General features: G+C 44.6%; 2 protein-coding genes across 4 annotated transcripts; one reads left to right on the top strand and one right to left on the bottom strand.

Moving 5' to 3' along the window:
- Window positions 1-4,279: 4,279 nt before the first annotated feature.
- LOC120311939 (dynein light chain Tctex-type protein 2B-like) lies at window positions 4,280-14,523 on the bottom strand. Of its 2 annotated transcripts, none has more exons than XM_039352043.1 (5): window positions 14,395-14,523; window positions 12,345-12,726; window positions 11,090-11,223; window positions 7,693-7,756; window positions 4,280-4,703 (listed from the first exon to the last, which is right to left on the bottom strand). In XM_039352043.1, the coding sequence occupies exons 2-5, from the start codon at window positions 12,464-12,466 to the stop codon at window positions 4,616-4,618; spliced, it is 408 nt and encodes a 135-aa protein (XP_039207977.1). In that variant the 5' UTR covers window positions 12,467-12,726; window positions 14,395-14,523; the 3' UTR covers window positions 4,280-4,615. The 2 variants fall into 2 exon arrangements, with proteins under 2 accessions (XP_039207977.1, XP_039207976.1); XM_039352042.1 differs by lacking the exon at window positions 14,395-14,523 and adding an exon at window positions 10,887-10,956.
- Window positions 14,524-17,891: 3,368 nt separating this feature from the next.
- LOC120311942 lies at window positions 17,892-23,141 on the top strand. 2 transcript variants are annotated; one of them, XM_039352047.1, is made up of 3 exons: window positions 17,892-18,350; window positions 19,426-19,713; window positions 22,856-23,141. In XM_039352047.1, exons 1-3 carry the CDS (start codon window positions 18,161-18,163, stop codon window positions 23,047-23,049), a joined length of 672 nt encoding a protein of 223 aa, XP_039207981.1. In that variant the 5' UTR covers window positions 17,892-18,160; the 3' UTR covers window positions 23,050-23,141. The 2 variants fall into 2 exon arrangements, with proteins under 2 accessions (XP_039207981.1, XP_039207980.1); XM_039352046.1 differs by having other exon boundaries at window positions 19,411-19,713.
- Window positions 23,142-25,019: the final 1,878 nt, after the last annotated feature.

Below are 25,019 nucleotides of genomic sequence, written 5' to 3'. Positions count from 1 at the left end.
GGACTCGCAGGAGTCTTCTCCAGCAGCAGAGCTCAAAGGCCTCCATTCTTCTCAGCCTTTCTTATGGTCCAGCTTTCACAGCCACACATTGCAACTGGGAAAACCGTGGCCTTGACTATGCGTGCTTTTGTTGGCAGGGTGACGTCTCTGCTTCTTAGTATGCTGTCAAGATTTGCCATAGCTATCCTTATTTATAAGTAGCCCTCCACTGTTCCGCCTGAAGGCAGGACAAGAACCAATGGATGGAAACTCATCAAAGAGAGAAGCAACCTGGAACTAAGGAGAAACTTCCTTACAGTTAGAACAATTAACCTGTGGAACCACCTGCCTCCAGAAGCGGTGGATGGTCCAACACTGGAAGTTTTTAAGAAGAGACTGGACAGCCATTTGTCTGAAATGGTATAGCGTTTCCTGCTTGACCTTCTTCTTCTTCTTCTTCTTCTTCTTCTTCTTCTTCTTCTTCTTCTTCTTCTTCTTCTTCTTCTTCTTCTTCTTCTTCTTCTTCTTCTTCTTCTTCTTCTTCTTCTTCTTCTTCTTCTTCTTCTTCTTCTTCTTCTTCTGCTTCTTCTTCTTCTTCTTCTTCTTCTTCTTCTTCTTCTTATTCTTCTTCTTCTTCTTCTTCTTCTTCTTCTTCTTCTTCTTCTTCTTCTTCTTCTTCTTCTTCTTCTTCTTCTTCTTCTTCTTCTTCTTCTTCTGACAATGGCACTGAAATAAGCAACTTGGGACTGTGTTTCCTAGTTAACGGTCCTTGCAGCATCCCCCGTGGGTCGCGGGATCAAAATTCGGAGGCTCGGCAACGGACTCGTGTTTAGGACGGTCGCAGCGTCCTTCCCAGGGTCACCTGATCATCCCCTTTTGCGACCTTTGGACAACCAGAGTCTGCGGGGGAAGCTGGGTTCACTCAGCAAACACCTTACTAGCTGACTAATTCAATAATTCCCTTGACAACGGTGGCAAGGCAAGAAAGGTTGTAAAACGGGGCAAAACGCATTTAACAATTGCCTCGTTTAGCACGGTGGGGAGCCTTTGAGAGCTGAATGCAGTGGAATCTCATTTTAATGGATGCTGATTAGTTTACATTTAAAGCAGGGGTCTTCAGACCTGGCCCTTTTATGACTTGTGGAGGTCAACTCCCAGAATTCCTCAGCCAGGCATGCCATAAAAGGGCCAAGTTTGAAGACCCCTGATTTAAAGTGACAAAGTTATTATTCTATTCTATTTTATTTTCTATTCCAGTGGTTCTCAACCTGTGGGTTGGGACCCCCTTTGGGGTCGAATGACCATTTCATGGGGGTCGCCAAACAACGCAGTCCGCCATTTTTCCCCCCTTTTCCTTAGCTGTGCTCCTCCCTCTTATTCTATTGGCTTTTGAAAGCCAATAGAAGAGACTCTCTTGAATAGAGTCTAATTCTATTGGCTTTCAAAAGCCAATAGGAATTGTCCAGGCTGTCTCTGCCCTGCTGAGCCCGCCAAAGTCCCATTCTGCAAACGGTGCTGCACCAGTTGAGTAGTCCTCGACTTACGACCGGTTGAGTAGTCCTCGACTTACGACCGGTTGGGGGTCGCGGCATTAAAAAGGTTGAGAACCACTGTTCTATTCTATTCTATTAATTCTTTATTCTATTCTATTCTAATTTACTATTGCTTATTCTATTCTATTAATTCTTTATTCTATTCTATTTTCTATTCTATTCTATTAATTCTTTATTCTATTCTATTCTAATTTACTATTGCTTATTCTATTCTATCCTATCCTATTCCATTCTTTATTCTATTCTATTTTCTATTCTATTCTATTCTGTTCTAATTTACTATTGCTTATTCTATTCTATTCTATTTTACTATTGCTTATTCTATTCTATTCTACCTCATTATTCTATTCTATTCTATTTTATTCTATTCTATACCATTCCATTCCCAATTCCATTCCCAATTCCACTCCACTCCACTCTCTTCTATTTCTATGGAAATTCTAGTCCTGACTCCCAGCTGTGGTCATAAATAACAACAACAACAACAATAATAACAGTAGTAGTAGTAGTAGTAGTAGTAGTAGTAGTAGTAAAGTTGGAGGGGACCTTGGAGGTCATCTAGTCCAACCCCCTGCTCAGGCAGGAAACCCTGTACCATTTCAGACAAATGGCTGTCCAGTCTCTTCTTAAAAACTTCCAGTGAAGGACTATCCGTGTCCTAGATTATTTACATGTTATAGCAACCACCTGTAAAAGGCTCTACAGAGGCGGGCCTGGTAAGGCAGCTTAGCCAAAGCACGAGTTTTTCTCTCTCATTTGGGCCTCAAAATAACTCTGCTCAAGCACAAGGACTTATCTTTGAACATTAGCAAGATGTCCCCAGTAGGTAGATCACCCAGCATTGTCTGTGTGTGAATTCCTCCTCCTCAACCTTTAATTACAGGAAGATAAGCAATTATCAGTTGCTAAATTCCTGACGGAGGAGGCAGGAAGTAACTTGATTATGATAATTTTACAATGGAAACTACGAAGGTGGACCCGCAGAAATTTCTGACTGGCTTTGCTGTTATCTCCTTGCCAGATTAAATATATGTATTTTTTTAAATGCTGACTATTAAAAAGCTCCACCCTTCCACCCCCGCAGATTTTTTTTTTTTAAAAAAGGCCTTTTTAGATGATCTGGAATCTGATAGCTAAGATAAGGAGGCGTGTTGTCTTTTTTTCTCGCCCACCACCAAGATTTCTCTTCCATGATGAAGTTGGCTAGAAACGCGCTCTCCAATGAGGAAAGGTTTTCCATCATAAGATTTAAAATAAAAATCTGTTAAACTGGATTTATGCAACAGTTAACCACCCTGGTTCCAATTACAATTTAGATGCTCGTCGCAAAATAGAGTCTGTGGCTCCACATGTATGAGTTTTGGCTTAGGCTGCTGTGAAAATATATACTCAGTACACAGTCCTCGCCTTACAACAACAGAGGCCAGACCTTCTGTTGCTAAGTGAGACCTTTGTTGAGTTTTACTTCATTTTATCATTTTTCTTGCCAGAATTGTTAAGTCAGTCACTGCAGTTGTTAAGTTTGTAACACGGGTGTCAAGTAAATCTGGGTTCCCTGTTGACTTTGTTTGTCGGAAGTCGCAAAAGCGGGAAATCACGTGAAGCTGGGACACTGTGACCGTCATAAACATGAATCAGTGGATGAGTCTCTGAATTGTGATAATGGGACCGTGGGGATGGGGTAACAGTGGTGTGGAAAATGGCGCTAAATCACTTTTTTTCAGTGCTGTTGTAAGTTTGAATGGTCACTAAATGAACTGTGGTAAGCTGAAGACTACCTGTGTATTTGGGTTTGGCTAGTCTAAAGAAAAGAAGAAACAGGGGAGACATGATAGCAGTCTTCTAGTATTTGAGGGGCTGCCCCCCCAAAAAGAGGGGGGATCACGTTATTCTCCAAAGCACCAGAGGGCAGGACAAGAAACAATGGTTGGAAACTGACCAAAGAGAAAATTAAGGACAAAACTTCCTAACAGTGAGGATAATTAACCGGTGGAACAGCTTGCCACCAGAAGTCGTGGGCGCTCCATCACTGGAGGTTTTTAAGAAGAGGCTAGACCAGTGGTTCTCAACCTGTGGGTCGGGACCCCATTTGGGGTCGAACGACCATTTCACGGGGATCGCCAAACAACGCAGTCCGCCATTTTTTCCCCCCTTTTCCTTAGCTGTGCTACTCCCTTTTATTCTATTGGCTTTTGAAAGCCAATAGAATAGACTCTCTTGAATAGAGTCTAACTCTATTGGCTTTCAAAAGCCAATAGGAATTGTCCAGGCTGTCTCTGCCCTGCTGAGCCCGCCAAAAGTCCCATTCTGCAAACGGTGCTGCACCAGTTGAGTAGTCCTCGACTTACGACCGGTTGAGTAGTCCTCGACTTACGACCGGTTGGGGGCCACGGCATTAAAAAGGTTGAGAACCACTGGGCTAGACAGACAGTCACTTGTCTGAGATGGTATAGGTTCTCCTGCTCCAGCAGGGGGCTGGACTAGAAAACCTCCCAGGTCCCTTCCAGCTTCTATTCTATTCTGTTTTGCATCAAGCAATTTGAACGACAGTTTGGCCTTCCAGCGATTCTTTTCCAGAAGGAAACATAGAAGGAATATGGGAATATTGGTAGAAGGGAGAGAGCAACTTTCAGCAGAAAGTCAGGAACGGGACTCATGTAGAAACACGCAGGGATGAATAATGCAAGGTATTATAACACTCACTGAGATTTCAAAATACAGGAACAGATTGAGACACGGGCAATGGATTTGCAAGGATAAGGGTAACGTTTGTTAACACCTGTATTTAAATGGTCACATTCAGCACCCATGTACAGATGTCACTAAGCACAGGGGGCAACACAGTAGAGAAATTATTTATGCAATGAACTGTGGGTTGTTCTCCATTCCCAGAGCAACCGGGCTGGAGTTCTCTTTATATACAAAACAGCAAGAGCTGGAGTCTGTGGTACCTTAACAACGTCATTTGGAAATTATATTTCTCACAATGGACTATGTACACTGGTATACACGCGTGTGCAAGCACACACAGGAAGGCGTGAGGGAGGGAAACGGAGCGTATCGTCCTGCTTTCTTCAGGATCTTTAAAAGAAATGCCGTTCTTCTTTGAACTTGCAGTCGGCTTTAGTAGAAAAAACAGCCAAAGACGACAGCCACACAGAAGAGGCTTTCCTGGAGAGACCAAAAGAAGGGTTGTGAGTGAAACTGCAACTGGACAGAACCAGCATGAAAAAGGGTTTTTTTTTTCTGAATAAGGAAAAGAAGCAGGTACCAACAGAAGAGGGCTAAGAGGGAGTGGGGTATGCAGGGAGGAGGAGGAGGAGGAGGAGGAGGAGGAGGAGGAGGAGGAGGAGAAGGAGGATGACGACTGTGGGGTCTTTGGTGCTCTCTGAGCTTTGTTTTTTTTCTTGTAGATGTTTCATGACAAAACTAGGGAACGTCATCAGGACTACAAAGGAGTGGGGTATGCAAGGAGCACGAAGAGATGGAGGAGGAGGAGGAGGAGGAGGAGGAGGAGGAGGAGGAGGAGGAGGAGGAGGAGGAGGAGGAGGAGGAGGAGGAGGAAAAAAGAGAAAGGACTGTGGGGTCTTTCATGCTCTCTGAGCTGGGTGGTTTTTCTTGCAGACGTTTCATGACCCAACTAGGGAACATCATCAGGGCTAGAAGACACTGGGGTATGCAAGAAGGAGGAGGAGGAGGAAGAGGAAGAGGAAGAGGAGGAGGAGGAGGAGGAGGAGGAGGAGGAGGAGGAGGAGGAGGAGGAGGAGGAGGAAAAAAGGGAAAGGACTGTGGGGTCTTTCATGCTCTCTGAGCTGGCTGGTTTTTCTTGCAGACGTTTCATGACCCAACTAGGGAACATCATCAGGGCTAGAAGACAGTGGGGTATGCAAGGAGGAGGAGGAGGACGAGGAGAAAAGGGAAAGGACTGGGGGGTCCTTCTTGCTCTCTCAGCTTTTTCTGGCCCACTTCTGGCTTATACAGGTAGTCCTCGACTTACAACCGTTCGTTTAATGACCGTCCATTCAAAGTTACGACGGCACTGAAAACAGTGACTTACGACCGTTTTCCACACTGACGTACGACCGTCGCAGCGTCCCCTTCGTCCTGGGATCAAAATCCAGACGCTTCGCAACTGACTCGCATTTGTGACGATTGCAGCGTCCCCGGTGTGTGTGTGTGTGTGTGTGTGGTGATCCCCTTTTACAACCACCTGACAGGCTAAGTCAACGGGGGAAGCCGGATTCACTTAACGACCGTGATACTAACATAACGACGGCAGCGATTCGCTTAACAACGGCGGCGAGAAAGGTTGCAAAACGGAGCAAAGCTCACTGAACCAACTTCTCACCTAGCGACATAAAATGTTGGGCTCAGTGGCGGTCATAAGTCGAGGAGCTACATCTAGGAGGCAGAAACAGCTCTTTAGCGTCAATCCCAGATCTCCCACTTAACCTCACTTGGTTCCTATAGGAGGGGAGAGATTTTCTTCGCACCATTAATATTATATATATGTAATCTTTCTGCTTATTTTACTTTTTCTTTCCCCACCCCCCTTGCTAAAAAGCCACAAATGATACAAACTGGCCTTTCGTGGAAGATGGCTTGGTCTGTGGTCCTAGTAAATTATTCCTTTCTTTCCCTCCCCCCCCCCCGGCAATTTATTACTTTTCCCGTTCTGCATCCTCCATCGTTAATCCTATTAAAATTTAGATTACAGGTGTTAATAACTGCCCTTTCTGGGTCTGTTATGTTGCAAAATATTTTAAGAAGAGACTGGAGAGCCATTTGTCTGAAATGGTATAGGGTTTCCTGCCTGAGCAGGGGGTTGGACTAGATGACCTCCAAGGTCCCTTCCAACTTATCCTATCCTATCCTATCCTATCCTATTGACTGAAATGGTATAGGGTTTCCTGCCTCAGCAGAGGTCCCTTCCAATTCTATTCTATTCTATTCTATTCTATTTTATTCTATTCTATTCTATTCTATTCTATTCTATATTCTATTCCATTCAATTCTATATTCATATTCTGTTCTGTTCTGTTCTATTCTATTCTATTCTATTCTATTCTATTCTATTCTATTCTATTCTATTCTATTCTATTCTATTCTATTCTATTCTATTCTATTCTATTCTGGTTCAAGGGCCAAACTTTTTTAATTATTATTATTTACACATACAGGTAGTTCTCGAGATACGACGGCAGGGTTAATATGCTGCGGTGGTTATGAAAGTTTATCTAAAATGTTTATATAATAGTGATAGTGATTAATATTTATACGTTATTTATATGTAAGGGTGTAGGTTTACACCTATGTTTAAACCTATGTAGCATGTTTTAAATGTGTGTTGTGTAAGTAACATTTTGAGAGCAAGGAACTAAATTTCATTTTTAATGTGTGCCGTTGTGCCCACAGGGAAAAAATGACAATAAAGGTTATCTAATCTAATTAAAAATAAAAAAATGATGTGTTTTTTATTTTTAATATAAAAAGGTTTTACATTTTTTTTTGCAGAGGTCATTAAGCGAACATGGCGGTCGTTAAGTGGGGACTCAGTGTTTGCTAAGGGTGCAGTTTTGCTGGAAACTGGAACCCACTGCGTTGCTAACTTAACGACTGCAGTGATTCACTTAACAACTCTGGCAAGAAAGGTCGTAAAATGGGGCAAAGGTCACTCAACAAATGTCTCGCTGAACAACATAAATGTTGGGTTATAAGGTGAGGACTACCTATAGCACGGGTAAGCAATCTTGGCTCTTTTATGATTCATGGATTTCAACTCCCAGAATTCCTGAGCCAGCCATGCTGAGGGGAAAGAGAGAGGTTTCCAAGCTGAGCCATGCTGACTCAGGAATTCTGGGAATTGAAGTCCACGAGTCATGAAGGGGCCATAGTTCCCCCACGCTGGCTGAGGAATTCTGGGAGTTGAAGTCCACAAGTCATAAAGGGGGGCATAGTTCCCCCATGCTGGTTGAGGAATTCTGGGAGTTGAAGTCCACGAGTCATAAAAGGGCCAAGATTGCCTACTCCTGCCCTATAGAGACATAGGTCAGACTGACACACTCCCTCTGATGTGATGTTGGCAGCACACATTTTAACAGCTACCTGGTGAAGAACATTGGTTAAAAAAAAGAGAGAGAGAGAAAACTAAGAAACTTACATTGATGAAAACATCCTCAGCGTAGTTATCAGTGTCAGCATCCCAGAAACAACGAGCAGCCATGCTAAAATAAAAAATAAAAATAGGACGCTAGTTAGAAGTACAGGTGGTCTCAACTTACACCAGTTGGTTTAGTGACTGCTCGAAGTTATCACGGCATTGAAAAAGGGGACAAATGACCATTTTCCACACTTACCGTCAAGGTCAGGTGATCAAATGCACAGGTATGGGATAGGTGGTACCTTGCTCAATAGTAGCAACTGTGAGAGGGATCTCGGAGTCCTAGTGGACAATCCCTTAAATAGGAGCCAGCCGTGTGCTGCAGCTGCCAAAAAGGCCAATACAGTGCTGGGCTGCATTCACAGAGGGATAGAATCAAGATCACGTGAAGTATTAATACCACTTTACAAGGCCTTGTTAAGGTCACACTTGGAATGCTGCATCCAGTTTTGGTCACCACAATGTAAAAAAGATGTTGAGACTCTGGAAAGAGTGCAGAGACGAGAAACAAAGATGATTAGGAGGGTAAAACATACAAAGAATGACTGCTGGAATTGGGTATGTCTAGTTTAATGAAGAGAAGGATGAGGGGTGACATGATAGCAGTGCTCCAATATCTCAGGGGTTGCCCCAAAGAAGAGGCAGTCAAGCTATATTCTCCAAAGCGCCTGAAGGCAAGACAAGAAACCTCAGATGGAAACTAATCAAGTAAAGAAGCAATCTAGAACTAAGGAGAAATTTCCTGACAGTGAGGACAATTAATCAATGGAACAACCTGCCACCAGAATTTGTGAATGCTCCAATACTGGAGGTTTTTAAGAAGAGACTGGTCACCTACTATAAAAATGATGGAAATGTGAACTGACAAATTCTGACATGAAAGAAGAGTATCTCTCCAACTAATATAGCATAGAATAGGAGCTGGAAGGAACCTTGGAGGTCTTCTAGTCCAGCCCCCTGCTCAAGCAGGAGAACCTCCTATACCAGGGGTAGGCAACCCAAAACACTCAAAGAGCCACTTGAACCCGTTTCCCACCAAAAACAAAACACCAGGAGCCGCAAAACCCTTTTGATATCTAAAATGAAGATAACACTGCATATATCCTTTTTTATCTTTATTATAGGTGTGTGTGTGTGTGTGTGTGTGAGAGAGAGAGAGAGAGAGAGAGAGAGAGAGTGTTTGTGTATGTGTATGTGTATACACACACACACACACACACACACACACATTAAAAATAAAAGTAAAAATATGACTCTTGGGAATATCCATACTATTAAACCAATGATCACCGAGAGAATGCTTTAAGAGAATAAAATTACATACACACACAGGTAAAAAAAGGATATATGCAGTGTTATCTTCATTTTAGATGTCAAAAGGGTCTCTCTCTCTCTCTCTCCCTCCCTCCCTCTCTGCCCTTGGTCTGCCACTCCTCTTCCCCCCCGCTCTCTTTCTTTCTCTCTCTTTCCTCTCTCTCTCCCCCTCCCTCTCTCTCTCTCTTTCTCTCTCTCTCTTTCTCCTCCCCCCATCTGCTGCTCACCTGGCAAGCTTCAAGTTGTTCTCCAACAATCTCAGGGGTAGGCAACCTCGTCTCTTTTATGACTCATGGACTTCAACTCCCAGAATTCCTGAGTCAGCCTAGCTGGGCTAGCTAGCTCTCTCCTGCCCTTCCTGCTTCCTGCAGAGACGCAGCAAAGGGAGGAGCTCCGCCCAGGAAGCTTTTCAGCTCCTCGGAGAACAATGTGAGTGCACTCTCTTTTACACACACACACACACACACACACACAAACACACAGAGAGAGAGAGAAAGAGAGAGAAGCAGGGAAGTGCAATTGCCTCTCTCTGCAAAGGCAGAGGAGGCTGGGAGCCACAGGGGAAGTCTCAAAGAGCCGCATGCGGCTCCGGAGCCGCAGGTTGCCGACCTGTGTCCTATACCATCTCAGACAAGTGACTGTCCAGTCTCTTCTTAAAAACCTCCAGTGATGGAGTGCCCATGATTTCTGGTGGCAAGCTGTTCCACCGGTTAATTGTCCTCTCTGTTAGGAAATTTCTCCTTAATTCCAGGTTGCTTCTCTCCTTGATCAGTTTCCATCTGTTGCTTCTTGTCCTGCTTTCTGGGTTCTTTGGGGACTAGCTTGACCCCCTCTTCCTTGGGGCAGCCCCTCAAATACTAAAATACTGCTATCAGGTCTCCCCTATTTCTTCTTTTCTTTAGACCAGCCAAACCCAAGTCCCGCAGCTGTTCTTCGTATGTTTCAGTCTCCAGGCCTTGGATCATCTTAGTTGCTCTTCTCTGAATTTTTTCCAAACTCTCAACAACTTTTTTGTGTTGTGGTGACCAAAATTGGCCGCAGTATTCCAGGTGTAGCCCCACTAGCTATCCAGATCCTTCTAAGGCAGCGGTTCTTAACCTGTGGGTCGGGACCCCATTTGGGGTCGAGCGACCATTTCATGGGGGTCGCCAAACAATGCAGTCCACCATTTTTTCCCCCTTTTCCTTAGCTGTGCTCCTCCCTTTTATTCTATTGGCTTTTGAAAGCCAATAGAAGAGACTCTCTTGAATTGAGTCTAATTCTATTGGCTTTCAAAAGCCAATAGGAATTGTCCAGGCTGTCTCTGCCCTGCTGAGCCCGCCAAAAGTCCCATTCTGCAAATGGTGCTGCACCAGTTGAGTAGTCCTTGACTTATGACCGGTTGAGTAGTCCTTGACTTACGGCCGTTTGGGGGTCGCGGCATTAAAAAGGTTGAGAACCACTGTTCTACGGAGAAGAACTATATATAGGTAGTCCTCAACTTATAACAACTGAGCTCAACATTTCTGTTGCTAAGAAAGACAGTGGCTAAGTGAGTTCTCCCCACTTTAAGACCTTTCTCACTACGCTTGTGAATCCTGTTAGTTGTTAAGTGAATCTGGCTTCCCCCATTGATTTTTGCTCGTCAGAAGGTCGCCAAAGGGGATCACATGACCCTGGAGGATGCTGCGACCGTCATAATTTTGATCGCCTGACCACGGGGAGATTGCAACGGTCGTAAGGGTGCAAAACGGTCCTAAGACCCTTTTTTCAGTGCCGTTGTAACTTCAAACAGTCACTAAACAAACTAACTGTTGTAAGTCAAGGACTGCCTGTAATGTAACCAGTATGACTGAAGAACCCAAAAGGAGAGCCCTAATTTTAACTGAAGACAAACTCACTTCACCCCCTCGCCTCTCTGTTCCCCGATCACAACTTGCACCAGTATTTTGTATCGGTGCAATCCTTTCTCTGAAAAAAAGAGCGCCAAGAAAAATTAATTAGGATTAAAAAAAATCACAGCAGCCCTCAGCCCAGGACGACGTTAACGCTCGGTTGGCGGGGAGAAGGTCCCCGGTGTGCAAATGCAGGCGGATCGAAAGACCTTTTAGTCTGTCGCGGATCAGCTCGGATAAGACTTTGGTTCGGCCTCCGATCTCCTCCGGGTTGTACTGCACATTGGCCAGCTCTTCCTTCAGGATTTCGTGGATGCAATCTTTCACCATGGAAGAACGGAACCTAAGAAAAAAAAAAAAGGGGGGGGGGAAAGGACCCAGACAGCACGTTGGTTGAAAAATTATAATACGTATGTAAGAAAAAAATCAATAAAATCTTTAAAAAGAAAAAAGAAAAGAGGGAAATAGCAGTCTTAGGGTCTGCTACAGGTAGGAAAGATGGAGGCTGCAAACTCTGGCTTCCGAAGATCTGTCTCCCTAGAAAACAGGCAAGCACAAATTGGACGTAAGCGCGAGGACCGGGGGCTAAGTTGAGGACCACAGATTGATCATGGACATTTCTCCAAAAGGGAGAGCTGCACACTTTTTTTGTGCGTCTAAATTGATTGAACCATCTTTTTCCCCGTTTCATGCACAAGCCACTGAAAATAGAAAAAAAAAGCTTTCTATCCTTTCAATAGTTCTCCTTTAATCTATTTTTTTTTTTTGCCCTTGTGCAAATTCTATAATAAAGGGCTTCTGGTTTTGGAGAAGAAACAGCTTCTAGAGACCGGCCAAGTTGTATACAGGTGGTTCTCAACGTACGACCATAATGGAGCCCAACATTTCTGTTGTTAAGCGAAGACGTTGTTAAGTGAATTTGGCCCCATTTTACAACGCCTTGCAGTTGTTAAGGGAGTCACTGCAGTTGTTCAGTTCAAGTCAAGTCAAGCAGGCTGGGTGATTTTGGGGCCAATCACCAGGAGACGGTGAGTTCTAGTCCTTAGACATGAAGGCCAGCTGGGTGACCTTGGAAGAATCACCAGGAGACGGTGAGTTCTAGTCCCAGTTTAGGCATGAATGTCACTTGGGTGATTTGGGGCCAATCGCCAGGAGATTGTGAGTTCTAGTCCCGCCTTAGACATAAATGCCAATTGGGTGACTTTGGGCCAATCGCCAGGAGACGGTGAGTTCTAGTCCTGCCTTAGGCATAAAATTGACGGGGTGACTTTGGGCCAATCACCAGGAGACGGTGAGTTCTAGTCCCGCCTTAGGCATGAATGCCAGCTGGGTGACTTGGGGCCAATTACAGACCCGACGATCAGGCTCGCTCTGGCTTCCCACAATGCCCCGCGCCGGCCCACCTCGCAAGGCTGTTGTAGGACCAAAGGAGCGAAAAAGGGGATCACAGGAGAGCCGGCTGACCTGTGGTGGAAGGCCGGGCGCAGGTGGTAGGCCCGGGCGGGGCTGGGGGCGCTGCTCTGCCGGGCCACCGGCGTCGGGGTCGTGGTCGGGGTGGGCGTCAAGGGCGGCGCCGGTTCCGCCATGGCAGCGGCCGCTTCGCTGGAGACAGCGTCCCTACGGCGTTGCTAGGGCGACGACGCCCCGAACTTCCGGTTCCTGCTCTTTCGTTCCGCCAAGAGACTTTTTCCTGAACGTCACTTCCGGGAATAAAGCTTCGCCCCGCACCAAGCACGTCGACCAAGCGGGGCAGTGGTGCCGCTCTAGCCCGCCGCATGTCTATAATGCTCAAGGGCCAGAGACAGCTGAGAATAGAGATAGAAAAGTGAAGAGTCGCCTTTCTTTCCTGGAATAGAATAGAATAGAAACAGAAATAGAATAGAGAATGGAAATAGAATAGAATTAATGGAATCGAGTGGAATTATAATGGAATTAGTCTAGAGCAAGGGTAGGGAACCTTGGTTCTTTTATGACTTGTGGACTTCAACTCCCAGAATTCCTCAGCCAGCATGGGGGAACTATGGCCCCTTCATGACTCATGGACTTCAACTCCCAGAATTCCTCAGCCAGCATGGGGGAATTATGGCCCCTTCATGACTGGCGGACTTCAATTCCCAGAATTCCTGAGTCAGCATGGCTCAGCTTGGAAACCTCTCCCTTTCCCCTCAGCATGGCTGGCTCAGGAATTCTGGGAGTTGAAGTCCACGAGTCATAAAGAGGCCTAGGCCTAGGGCAGGGGTAGGCAACGTTGGCTCTTTTATGACTCGTGGACTTCAACTCCCAGAATTCCTGAGGTAGCATGGGGGAACTATGGCCCCTTCATGACTTGTGGACTTCAACTCCCAGAATTCCTCAGCCAGCGTGGGGGAACTATGGCCCCTTCATGATTTGTGGACTTCAACTCCCAGAATTCCTGAGGTAGCATGGGGGAACTATGGCCCCTTCATGGCTCGTGGACTTCAACTCCCAGAATTCCTCAGCCAGCATGGGGGAACTATGGCCCCTTCATGACTCGTGGACTTCAACTCCCAGAATTCCTCAGCCAGCATGACTCAGCTTGGAAACCTCTCTCTTTCCAGGCAGCATGGCTGGCTCAGGAATTCTGGGAGTTGAAGTCCATGAGTCATAAAAGAGCCAAGGTTGCCTACCCCTGGTCTAGAGCAACTAGGATGATCAGAGGCCTAGAAACTAAAACATACAAAGAACGGCTGCAGGACTTGGGTTTGGCCAGTCTAAAGAAAAGAAGAAACGGGAGACATGATAGCAGCATTCCAGTATATGAGGGGCTGCCATACAGAAGAGGGGGTCATGTTATTCTCCAAAGCACCAGAGGGCAGGACAAGAAACAATGGTTGGAAACTGAACAAAGAAAGAAACAATCTGGATTTAAGGAGAAACTTCCTCAGTTTGAGGACAATTAACCAGGGGAACAGCCTGCCACCAGAAATCGTGTGTGCTCCATCACTGGAGGTTGTTAAGAAGAGGCTAGATAGTCACTTGTCTGGGACTGTATAGGTTCTCCTGCTTGAGCAGGGGGCTGGACTAGAAGACCTCCGAGGTCCTTTCCACCTTCTATTCTATTCTATTCTATTCTATTCTATTCTATTCTATTCTATTCTATTCTATTCTATTCTATTCTTTGGGGAGCCCCTCAGATATTAGAAGACTGCTGTTATGTCATCCCTAGTCCTTCTTTTCATTAAACTAGACACTCCACTCCTTTAATCATCTTTGTGGCTCTTCTCTGCACTCATTTTTAGAGTCTCAACATATTTTTTACTTTGTGATCACCAAAGCTGGATGCAGCATTCCAAGTGTGGCCTTACCAAGGCCCTGTAAAGTGGCATTAACACTTCATGTGATCTTGATTCTAGCACAAAAATAAGTGACATTTAGTGGCTGACATCTAAAAACCACGAAATCAGAGATCCTGCCGAGCAGACTAAATCAAGATCCCTTTGTTCTCGCCCAGAAAAAAGCTGAATTAATATTCGGCAGCGCCAATTTTGCTTACCTTTCGCTCAAACGTCACGAGGGTGACGGGACCACCTACTCAAAAGCGAACCATCTCGATATCTTGATAGATAACAATCAGACACAAAATCAAAGAGAAAATGAACCGTCGCTATTTGTTTTCGGTTCTTCTAAAACCTCAAATGGAAAAAGCTTGCCAGTTCCTGCCTTTGGTTGATTCTTTTAAAAGAGGAAATTCTAGAATGACTTCAGATAAACATGCCTCGCCGACATGGCAGATTTTAAACTTTCTTAAACATTCCCCACTGATTACGTTCATGTTGTTGCGAAGTCGTGTCTGACCCATCGCGACCCCATGGACAACGTTCCTCCAGGCCTTCCTGTCCTCTACCATCTTCTGGAGTCCATTAAAGCTCACGCCTCCTGCTTCAGGGACTCCATCCGGCCACCTCCTTCTCTGTCGTCCCCTTCTTCTCTTGCCCTCCATCTTTCCCAGCATCAGGCTCTTCTCCACTGAGTCCTTCCTTCTCATTAGGTGGCCAAAGTACCTGAGTTTCCACTTCAGGATCTGGCCTTCTAAAGAGCAGTCGGGGTTGATCTCCTCTAGGACTGACCGGTTGGAGCGCCTTGCAGTCCAGGGGACTCTCAGGAGTCTTCTCCAGCACCAGAGTTTAAAAGCCTCCATTCTTTGGCCTTTCTCAGCCTTTCTTATGGTCCAACTTTCTCAGCCTACATTGCAACTGGGAAAACCATGGCCTTGACTATATGCACTTTTGTTGGCAGGGTGATGTCATACAATATGTTTAACGAAGCAGAAAAGGACTTAGCAAATGCAGGAAGTCCTTGACTTACAGCAATTTGTTTAGTGACTGTTTGATGTTGCAAGGGCACTTGAAAAAAATTGGCTTAGGACCATGTTTCACATTTACGACCGTTGCAGCGTCCCCCGTGGTCCTGAGACCAAAATTCGGATGCTAGGGCAACTGACTCATATTTATGACAGTCGCAGTGTCCCCCGGGGTCACGTGATCTCCTTTTGCGACCTTCGGACAAGCAAAGTCAGTGGGGGGAAGCCAGTTTCACTTTATGACCGTGTTATCCAATTAGCAGCTTCAGCGATTCCCTTAATGACAAGATAGGTCACAAAATGGGGCAAAATTCACTTTAAAAGATCTCACTTAGCAACAGGAACTTTGAGCTCAGTTATGGTCCTAAGTCAAGGACTACCTGTTTTTTCATAGAATTTTGTCAGCTGGATGGGTTTTAAAACCTGGATTAGTTATTTGGGGTTTAGCACGTTGTGCGAACCTAGGATATTGAGTTAGTTCATAGGACAACAGATTGTGAGAACTCAAACATTCTGTTGATTGGGTAATCAGGAGAGTAGAATAGAAAAGAACAAATACAGAATAGAATAGAACAGAAATACAGAATAGAACAGAACAGAATAGAATAGAATAGACCAGAAATACAGAATAGAATAGAATAGAATAGAATAGAATAGAATAGAATAGAATAGAAATACAGAATAGAATAGAAACATAGAATAGAATAGAATAGAAATACAGAATAGAATAGAATAGAATAGAAATACAGAATATAAATACAGAGTAGAATAGAAATACAGGGTAGAATAGAAATATAGAATAGAATAACAAATAGAATAAAATAGAATAGAATAATGAATAAAATAGAATAACGAATAGAATAGAAAAAAGGAATAGAACATAGAAAAGGAATAGAATAGAAAATAGAATAGAATAGAAAATAGAATAGAATAGAAAATAGAATAGAAAAATAACTTTATTGTCACTCTGAATGTACATTAATTGGTATACATTAAAATGAGATTTTGTTGCATTCAGCTCTCAAAGGGTCACCACCTCCAATACACACTGCATAAACATAACAAATAAATAAATAAATAAAGTAAAATATTCATATACCCACATGCACAGACATGTGCACTGACTGGCTTTGTACAAACGTATTATGGAAAACACACACCACCCTCTCCCCTAGGCTAGAGCATTGATTGTCTAACCGCAATAAAACGAAAACAAAACATTTAAAAGTACCCTAAGATATTTAATATACACCTTGATGTATTTAAGCAGGTAATAAAAATAATATAGTGTTGTAAAATCCTGAAACTACTTATCATTGAGCTTTACTAATAAAGGTTAAGGGCAGTCCTCACTTAATGACAGGTCGCTTCGTGACTGTTTGACATTACGACGGACTTCAGTTATATACGACCTGTTTGTAAAGTTCTGATAGCCTCCCCTCCGAAACAATCACACACACACACACACACACACCCTTAGGGTGACCACATTTGGGGCACATGGCAACCAGCTCTCATTCATCGCCCTTTGCAGCGTCCTGTGCTCATGGGATCACAAACTCCCCTGGGTTTTGTTTTTTTCTGGTTTTCGGCAAAAACACCCCATTGATGAAAATGGATTCATTTAATATGACTGTCATTATTCGCTTAACGACTGTAGCGTTCACTTAACGACTGACGCAAAAAAAAAAAAAGAAATTGTAAAATTGGGCACGGACCCAGAGCGATGGACTGGACGACCATCATTTCAGACTCAGTCACGTAAGTCATGAGGACTATCTCCATAGCAAAACAGCCCAGCCACCAAATCGTTGTTATTCTGGGGCTAAGCAGAAAGTGCCCCCCCTCAGAAAGAGGGAGCCATTAATCCAGGTTCAACCCTGCACTGATGCTCCAGCAATGATCAGCCTTTCCTTCCTTCCTTCCTTCCTTTTCTTCTTTTTCCTATTTCTCCTTCTTTCTTCCCTCCCTCTTTCTTTCTTTCTTTCTTTCTTTCTTTCTTTCTTTCTTTCTTTCTTTCTTTCTTTCTTTCTTTCTTTCTTTCTTTTTCTTTCTTCTAATTCTTTCTCTTTTCTCCCTCCCTCCTGTTTTCCTTCCTTCCTTCTTCTCCCTCCCTCCTGTCTTTCTTTCTTTCTTTCTTTCTTTCTTTCTTTCTTTCTTTCTTTCTTTCTTTCTTTCTTTCTTTCTTTCTTTCTTCTCATTCTCTTTCTGTCTTCCTTCCCTCCCTCCCTCCTTCTTTCTTTCTTTCTTTCTTTCTTTCTTTCTTTCTTTCTTTCTTCTCATTCTCTTTCTGTCTTCCTCCCTCCCTCCCTCCCTCCCTCCCTCCCTCCCTCCCTCCCTCTCTTTCTTTCTTTCTTTCTTTCTTTCTTTCTTTCTTTCTTTCTTTCTTTCTTTCTTTCTTTCTTTTTCTCCCTCCCTTCTGTTTTTCTTTTTCTTTCTTTTCATTCTCTTTCTGTCTTCCTTCCTTCCTCCCTCCCTCCTTCTCTTTCTTTCTTTCTTTCTTTCTTTCTTTCTTTCTTTCTTTCTTTCTTTCTTTCTTTCTTCCTTCCTTCCTTCCTTCCTTCCTTCCTCCCTCCCTCCCTCCCTCCCTCCCTCCCTTCCCTCCTTCCTCCTTTCCTTCCCTACTAGCAAGGTGCAGAAGAACCAAGCGGGCCCCCCTGCCACCTTGCGCCCGTGATGCTGGGCCTGGCCTGATCTGTGAGACGGGGCTTCCTGTGTCTCCGAAAACTGCCATCGCTGCAGTTTGCAAACAACCTGTGGGAGGTTGAGCCTTTCTTCTCTCACGTTCTCTGCTCTCACTTCCTTTGCTCACAGCCCTGCAGAGATTCAGTTCAATATGTCAAAGGCAAGGAAGGAAGGCAGAGGCAGGTAGAAGCTTCACCCCCCCCCCAGATCTGCCAATTCTTGGGGTACCGCTGAGGGGGGGGGCGAGAAGGCAGAATCCCATCCTCCTCTCCTGATGTGGCAGGTTGCCCCAAAGTTTGCTGATGTTCTTCTTTCCCTCCGGCTGAAATTCTACATTTGGTGGATGAAGCTTCAGACCATCCTGCCACGCGTTGCTGACTTTTTTGGGGTGGCCATGCAGAATCTGTGCCCTGTGCTGCTGGGGTTTCTTTTTTGCCCGCCTGTTCTGCTGGTCAAGCCCTTCGGTAGGTACCCATCATCTTCCTCGCGAGTAGCCGTCTCTGTGGGACTTTAGGCGCAATCAGAGAAAAACAGCCGTAGGATATCCTGGCAATTTCTAGGATTATTTTTTTCCAGAAAGCCCGAGGTGAGAGAAGTAAAAGGCTGGAACATCCCACCCCACCCCCCAAAATCTGGGGTTCGATCCAGCGTGAATTAGTCGAGAAAAATATTTTTTTCCCCAAAAACTGGACTAAATCTTAGCAGGTTGCGCACTTCTGAGAGAAGAACATTTTTATAGCTCAGGGTTGAACGATGGGGGTGCGCTCTGAGCTTGGTGGTTTTCTGGCAGACATTTCATGACCCAACTAGGTAACGTCATCAGTGCTAGCAGGGAGAGGGGTTTGTGGAGAGGAGGAGGAGGAGGGGGCGGAGGAGGAGGTGGAGGAGGTGGTCATCTGGGACCTTTGGTGCTCTCCTAGCTTGGTGGTTTTCTGGCAGACATTTCATGACCCAACTATGTAACGTCATCAGTGCTAGAACGGAGAGGGATTTGTGCAGAGGAGGAGGAGGAAGAGGAAGAGGAGGAGGAGGAGGAGGAGGAGGAGGAGGAGGAGAAGGAGGAGGAGGTGGTCATCATCTCTGGGACCTTTGGTGCTCTCCTAGCTTGGTGGTTTTCTGGCAGACATTTCATGACCCAACTAGGTAACATCATCAGTCCTAGAAACCCTACTTCCTTCCAGCATTGATGATGTTACATAGTTGGGTAGTGTGAAAAACGGTTGTAAGTCATTTTTTTTCAGTGCCTTTGTAAACTGGTCACTAAAAGCACGGTTATAAGCCAAAGATGACCTGTTTCAAACCTTAAAACAGTGTTTCTCAACCTTGACCATTTTAAGACATGTGGACTTCAACTCCCAGAATTCCACAGCCAGCAATGCTGGCTGTGGAATTCTGGGAGTTGAAGTCCACATGTCTTAAAATGGTCAAGGTTGAGAAACACTGCCTTAAAACCTCCGTCGAGGGGCCTGCTCATTCAACGGTGTGACGGACGTTCGTCCTGCGCATTTCTTTTCTTTCTCACAGTACTTTTTCGCCCAGCCCAGTTACGTTTAACGGAAGGAGAAACGGCGACGTTTACTTGTTCCATCTCCAACCCCGATTATGGCAATTATCTGAACTGGTACCAGTGGGGCCCCGACTGCCAGCCAGTCAAACTGGACCCCGGCAGCCGGAAGTACAGCGTTTCCAAACGAGACCGTCGCACCTACCAGATGGAAATCCGGGACGTGGAGAAGAACGACAGCGGGATGTACTATTGTTGGGTGAACGCCATCCAGTTGAAGGTGCCCTTTCTGAAGAGCAACGAAGGCAACCTCACCGTGACAGGTGTGACGGCGTATTTGGAGGACTTTCTGGGGCGGGTTTTGGGTAGCAAAAAAAAAAAAAGACCCGTGGACAGGCGGTCCTCCAGTTACGACGAAAAGGAAGCCATTGCTAAGCAAGATTGTTCTTAAGTGCCTTTTTTGCCCCATTTTTATCAGTTTTCTTACTGCAGTTGTAGAGTTAGGAACAGAATAATGGAAGATCGGCGTTGGAAGGGACCTTGGAGGTCATCTAGTCCAACCCCCTGCTCAGGCAGGAGACCCTATGCCATTTCAGACAAGTGGCTGTCTCTTCTTAAAAGCCTTCTTCTAGGAAGGAAGGAAGGAAGGAAGGAAGGAAGGAAGGAAGGAAGGAAGGAAGGAAGGAAGGAAGGAAGGAATAGGACAGACTCACAGAGTTGGAAGGGACCTTGGAGGTCATCTAGTCCAACCCCCTGCTCAGGCAGGAGACCCCATACCATTTCAAACAAATGGCTGTCCAGTCTCTTCTTAAAAAAACACCAATGTTGGAGCACCCTCAACTTCTGGTGGCAGGCTGTTCCCCTGGTTCATTGTTCTCACTGTTAGGAAGCTGCCTCTCTCCTTGACTCTTCGAAGCCAGCAGACCTTTCGCTCGCCATTTCTAAAGCTTGTTTGATATTTTTCAGGCTGCCCATGAAAACTGCTAGAGGAGGGAGAAGTTTCAATTCATCAGAATAGAGTTGGAAGGGACCTTGGAGGTCATCTAGTCCAACCCCCTGCTCAGGCAGGAAACCCTACACCATTTCGGACAAAGGGCTGTCCAGTCTCTTCTTAAAAACCTCCAGTGATGGAGCATTCACCGCTTCTGGAGGCAGGTTGTTCCACTGGTTAATTGTTCTAACTATCAGGAAGTTTCTCCTTAGTTCCAGGTTGCTTCTCTCCTTGGTTAGTTTCCATCCGTTGCTTCTTGTCCTGCCTTCAGGCGCTTTGGAGAACAGGTTGTCCCCCAGATTTAGAAGTTTGCAAAAGCTGATCATGGGACATGGCAACGGTCATAAGGATGAAGCATTTGCCAAGCATCTGGAATTTGATCCCGTGACCCTAGGGACGCTGCAACAGTCATAACTGTGGAAAATGGTCACAAGTCCCCTTTTCCATTGCCATTGTAACTTTAAACAGTCACTAAACAGACTGTTATAAGTCGAGGGCTATCTGTATTCACATTTTACGTACCAGTTTCCCATTAAAAACGCCTCCAAGTCAATGTTACTCACCCTTAGCCACTTTACGAGGGGTGGACTTCAATTCCCAACCCACTGGAGAATTCTGGGAGCTGAAGTCCACCCATCTTTAAGATTGAGAGACCCTCCCACCACCCAGACAGGTGTGCCTCCTACTCACCTGGATTCGCTCTGGATGAGCTAAAGTTGCAAAACGAAGAATTAGGAGGCAACTTGGATGTTGCCTGTCCAACCTTGATTGGACAGCCATTTATCCGAAATGGTATAGGGTGTCCTGCCTGAGCAGGGGGTTGGACTAGATGACCTCCAAGGTCCCTTCCAACTTTATTATTATTATTATTATTATTATTATTATTATTATTATTATTGATCATCGCACAGTCAGCCAAATGTTCAGACTGGATTTGGCATTTCTATCTACCTATCGAGTCCTTACCCAGGACCTGGGATAGGCAGATGTGGATGTTTGATGGTATTACAGATATCGTTGCAGGATGGAAGCAGTTCCTAGTAAGGCCGCCTTTTGCAATTGACTAATAGCGAATTTGTCAATGCCAATGGTGTTCAAGTGGTGCTCCAGTTGTTTTGGGATTGCACCCAAGGAGCCTATGACTATTGGTACTACCCTTGCTTGCTTTTGCCACAGTCTTTCTATTTCTATTTGTAGTTCTTTGTATTTTGTTATCTTCTCCAGTTCTTTCTCTCTATTCTGCTGTCTCCAGGCACTGCCACGTCCACTATCCAGACTTTTTTGTCTTTCTTATCGACAATTGTTAAGTCCTGGGTGTTATGTTGCAGGTGCTTGTCTGTTTGAATTCTGAAGTCCCAGAGCAGTTTAATTTTATCATTTTCTATGACTTTCTCATTTTATGATCCCACCAGTTTTCGCTTACAGGCAAATGATATTTTTTGCAGATCTTCCAATGCACCATTGTTGCTACTTTGTCATGCCGCTGCTTGTTGTCAGTCTGTGCAATCTTCTTGCAACAGCTTACCAGGTGGTCCACTGTTTCTTCAGCTTCTTTGCATAGGCGGCACTTACTGTCTGTTGCTGTCTTCTCAATTTTGACTTTATATGCATTTGTCCTTAAGGCTTGGTCTTGTGCAGCCAGAATTAGTCCCTCGGTCTCTCTCTTCAATTTTCCTGCTCTTAGCCATTGCCAGGTCTTGTTATTATCTGCTTTCTCAGCTATTTTTTTAACGTATTGGCCATGTAGTGCTTGTCTTCCCATGCCTCTAGTCTGTTCTCCTTTGGTCTTTCTTGTAGGCCAGTTTGCTCTCTCCAGTAGTCAGTAAGCCTTCCTGATATACTAATTTCAGTGCATCTTCATCATTGTTCTTCAGATATTCTTCCAAAGCCATTTTTTCTTCTTCAACCATCTGATGTACTTGTAGCATTCCACGCCCACCTATTTGCCTTGGTAGATAAAGTCTATCAATGTCACTGCGTGGATGAAGAGCATGATTCATTGTCATTATTTTTCTGGTCTGCCTATCCATTGCTTTTAGTTCTGCTTGAGTCCAGTCCACTATTCCAGCTGTGTACCTAATGACTGGGATTGCCCAGGTGTTGATTGCCTTTATGGTATTTCCTCCATTGAGTTTGGATTTTAAGATCTTCTTCACTCTCTTGATGTATTCACCTCTAATCTTTTTCTTGACTTCAGTGTGCTTGATGTTGTCAGCTTGAAGGATACCCAAGTATTTGTAGTACTCTTCCTCATCCAGACTCTTAATGTTATTTTCGTGGGGCATCTGATTATTCTTTTCTTCTTCTTCTTCCTTCTTCTTCTTCTTCTTCTTCTTCTTTCTTCTTCTTCTTCTTCTTCTTCTTCTTCTTCTTCTTCTTCTTCTTCTTCTTCTTCTTCTTCTTCTTCTTCTTCTTCTTCTTCTTCTCCTTCTCCTTCTCCTTCTTCTCCTTCTTCTTATTATTATTCTCTTCAGAGAAAGTAGCTGCAGCTCAACCTCCAAACGAGACCTCACAGGTCAAGGAGAAGGACAAAGGTGGTGACCGTAAAGATGCCAAAACGTCTTTCACTGATTTGCGAGGGACTGGACTGTTCGTCCTGCTCGTGGTCTTATATTTCTCCGTGTGGCTCATCCGAAGGAGAAGACAAAGTAAGCAATTTTTTTTTTAAAATAATATTTTGTTAGTTTTACAATTAAGTATTTAAAAAACAGTGTGGTGACCGGGTTGTTATGTGCTCCTGGCCACTTTCCTCCATGTCCAGAGGTGAGCTGGCCTGGCCAATAAGCAGCCAAGACATGACGAAGTCCTTTCGTTTCGTTGATTGCAATAAGCGGGGAGAGAAGCTATCAAGCTAAAACATATAAGGAACGGTTGCTGGAATTGGTTAAGTCTAGTTTAACAAAGAGAAGGACCAGGGGGGATAGGATAGCAGGGTTCCAATCTCTCAGGGGCTGCCCCAAAGAAGAGGGAGTCAAGCTCTTCTCCAAAGCGCCTGAAGGCAGGACAAGAAGCAACGGATGGAAACTAACCAAGGAAAGAAGCAACCTGGAACTAAGGAGAAACTTCCTGACGGTGAGGACAATTAACCAGTGGAACCACCTGCCTCCAGAAGTGGTGAAAGTTCCAACACTGGAAGTTTTTAAGAAGAGACTGGACAGCCCTTTGTCTGAAATGGTGTAGGGTTTCCTGCCTGAGCAGGGGGTTGGACTAGATGACCTCCAAGATTTATTTTATTTATTTTATTTTATGAGACTTATATACCGCTTTAAGTGCAAGCACTCTCTAAGCGGTGTACACCAGTAAGCAATGTATATATATATATGTACATTGCCCCCAACAATCTGGGTCCTCATTTTACCTACCCCGGAAGGATGGAAGGCTGAGTCAACCTTGAGCCGGTGAGATTTGAACCGCTGACCTGCTGAACACAGTCAGCTAAAGGGCCTGCAGTACTGCACTCTAACTGCTGCGCCACCTCGGCTCTTATCCCTTCCAACTTATTATTATTATTATTATTGATCATCACACAGTCAGCCAGATGTTCAGACTTGATTTGGCATTTTGTCTACCTATCGAGTCCTTACCCAGGACCTGGGATAGGCAGATGTGGATGTTTGATGGTATTACAGATATCGGCGCAGGATGGAAGCAGTTCCTAATAAGGCCGCCTTTTGCAATTGACTAATAGCGAATTTGTCAATGCCAATGGTGTTCAAGTGGTGCTCCAGTTGTTTTGGGATTGCACCAAAGGAGCCTATTACTATTGGTACTACCCTTGCTTGCTTTTGCCACAGTCTTTCTATTTCTATTTGTAGGTCTTTGTATTTTGTTATCTTCTCCAGTTCTTTCTCTTCTATTCTGCTATCTCCAGGCACTGCCACGTCCACTATCCAGACTTTTTTGTCTTTCTTATCGACAATTGTTAAGTCTGGGGTGTTATGTTGCAGGTGCTTGTCTGTTCGAATTCTGAAGTCCCAGAGCAGTTTAATTTTATCATTTTCTATGACTTTCTCTATTTTATGATCCCACCAGTTGTTGCTTACAGGCAAATGATATTTTTTGCAGATCTTCCAATGCACCATTGTTGCTACTTTGTCATGCCGCTGCTTGTAATCAGTTTTTGCAATCTTCTTGCAACAGCTTACCAAGTGGTCCACTGTTTCTTCAGCTTCTTGGCATAGGCGGCACTTACTGTCTGTTGCTGTCTTCTCAATTTTGACTTTGTATGCATTTGTCCTTAAGGCTTGGTCTTGTGCAGCCAGAATTAGTCCCTCGGTCTCTTTCTTCAATTTCCTGCTCTTAGCCATTGCCAGGTTTTATTATTATCTGCTTTCCCAGCTATTTTTTTCACGTATTGGCCAGGTAGTGCTTTGTCTTCCCATGCCTCTATTCTGTTCTTCATTTGGTCTTTCTTGTAGGCCAGTTTGGTCTCTCCAGTAGTTAGTAAGCCTTCCGGATATACTAATTTCAGTGCATCTTCATCATTGTTCTTCAGATATTCTTCCAAAGCCATTTTTTCTTCTTCAACCATCTGATGTACTTGTAGCAGTCCACGCCCACCTATTTGCCTTGGTAGATAAAGTCTATCAATGTCACTGCGTGGATGAAGGGCATGATTCATTGTCATTATTTTTCTGG

The sequence above is a fragment of the Crotalus tigris genome, unplaced genomic scaffold (assembly GCF_016545835.1).
Source record: "Crotalus tigris isolate CLP2741 ecotype Arizona unplaced genomic scaffold, ASM1654583v1 scf7180000018400.56284, whole genome shotgun sequence".
NCBI lineage: Eukaryota > Metazoa > Chordata > Lepidosauria > Squamata > Viperidae > Crotalus > Crotalus tigris.
The sequence above is the reverse complement of the archived record's forward strand: the minus strand, read 5'-3'. Positions and strand labels throughout refer to the sequence as shown.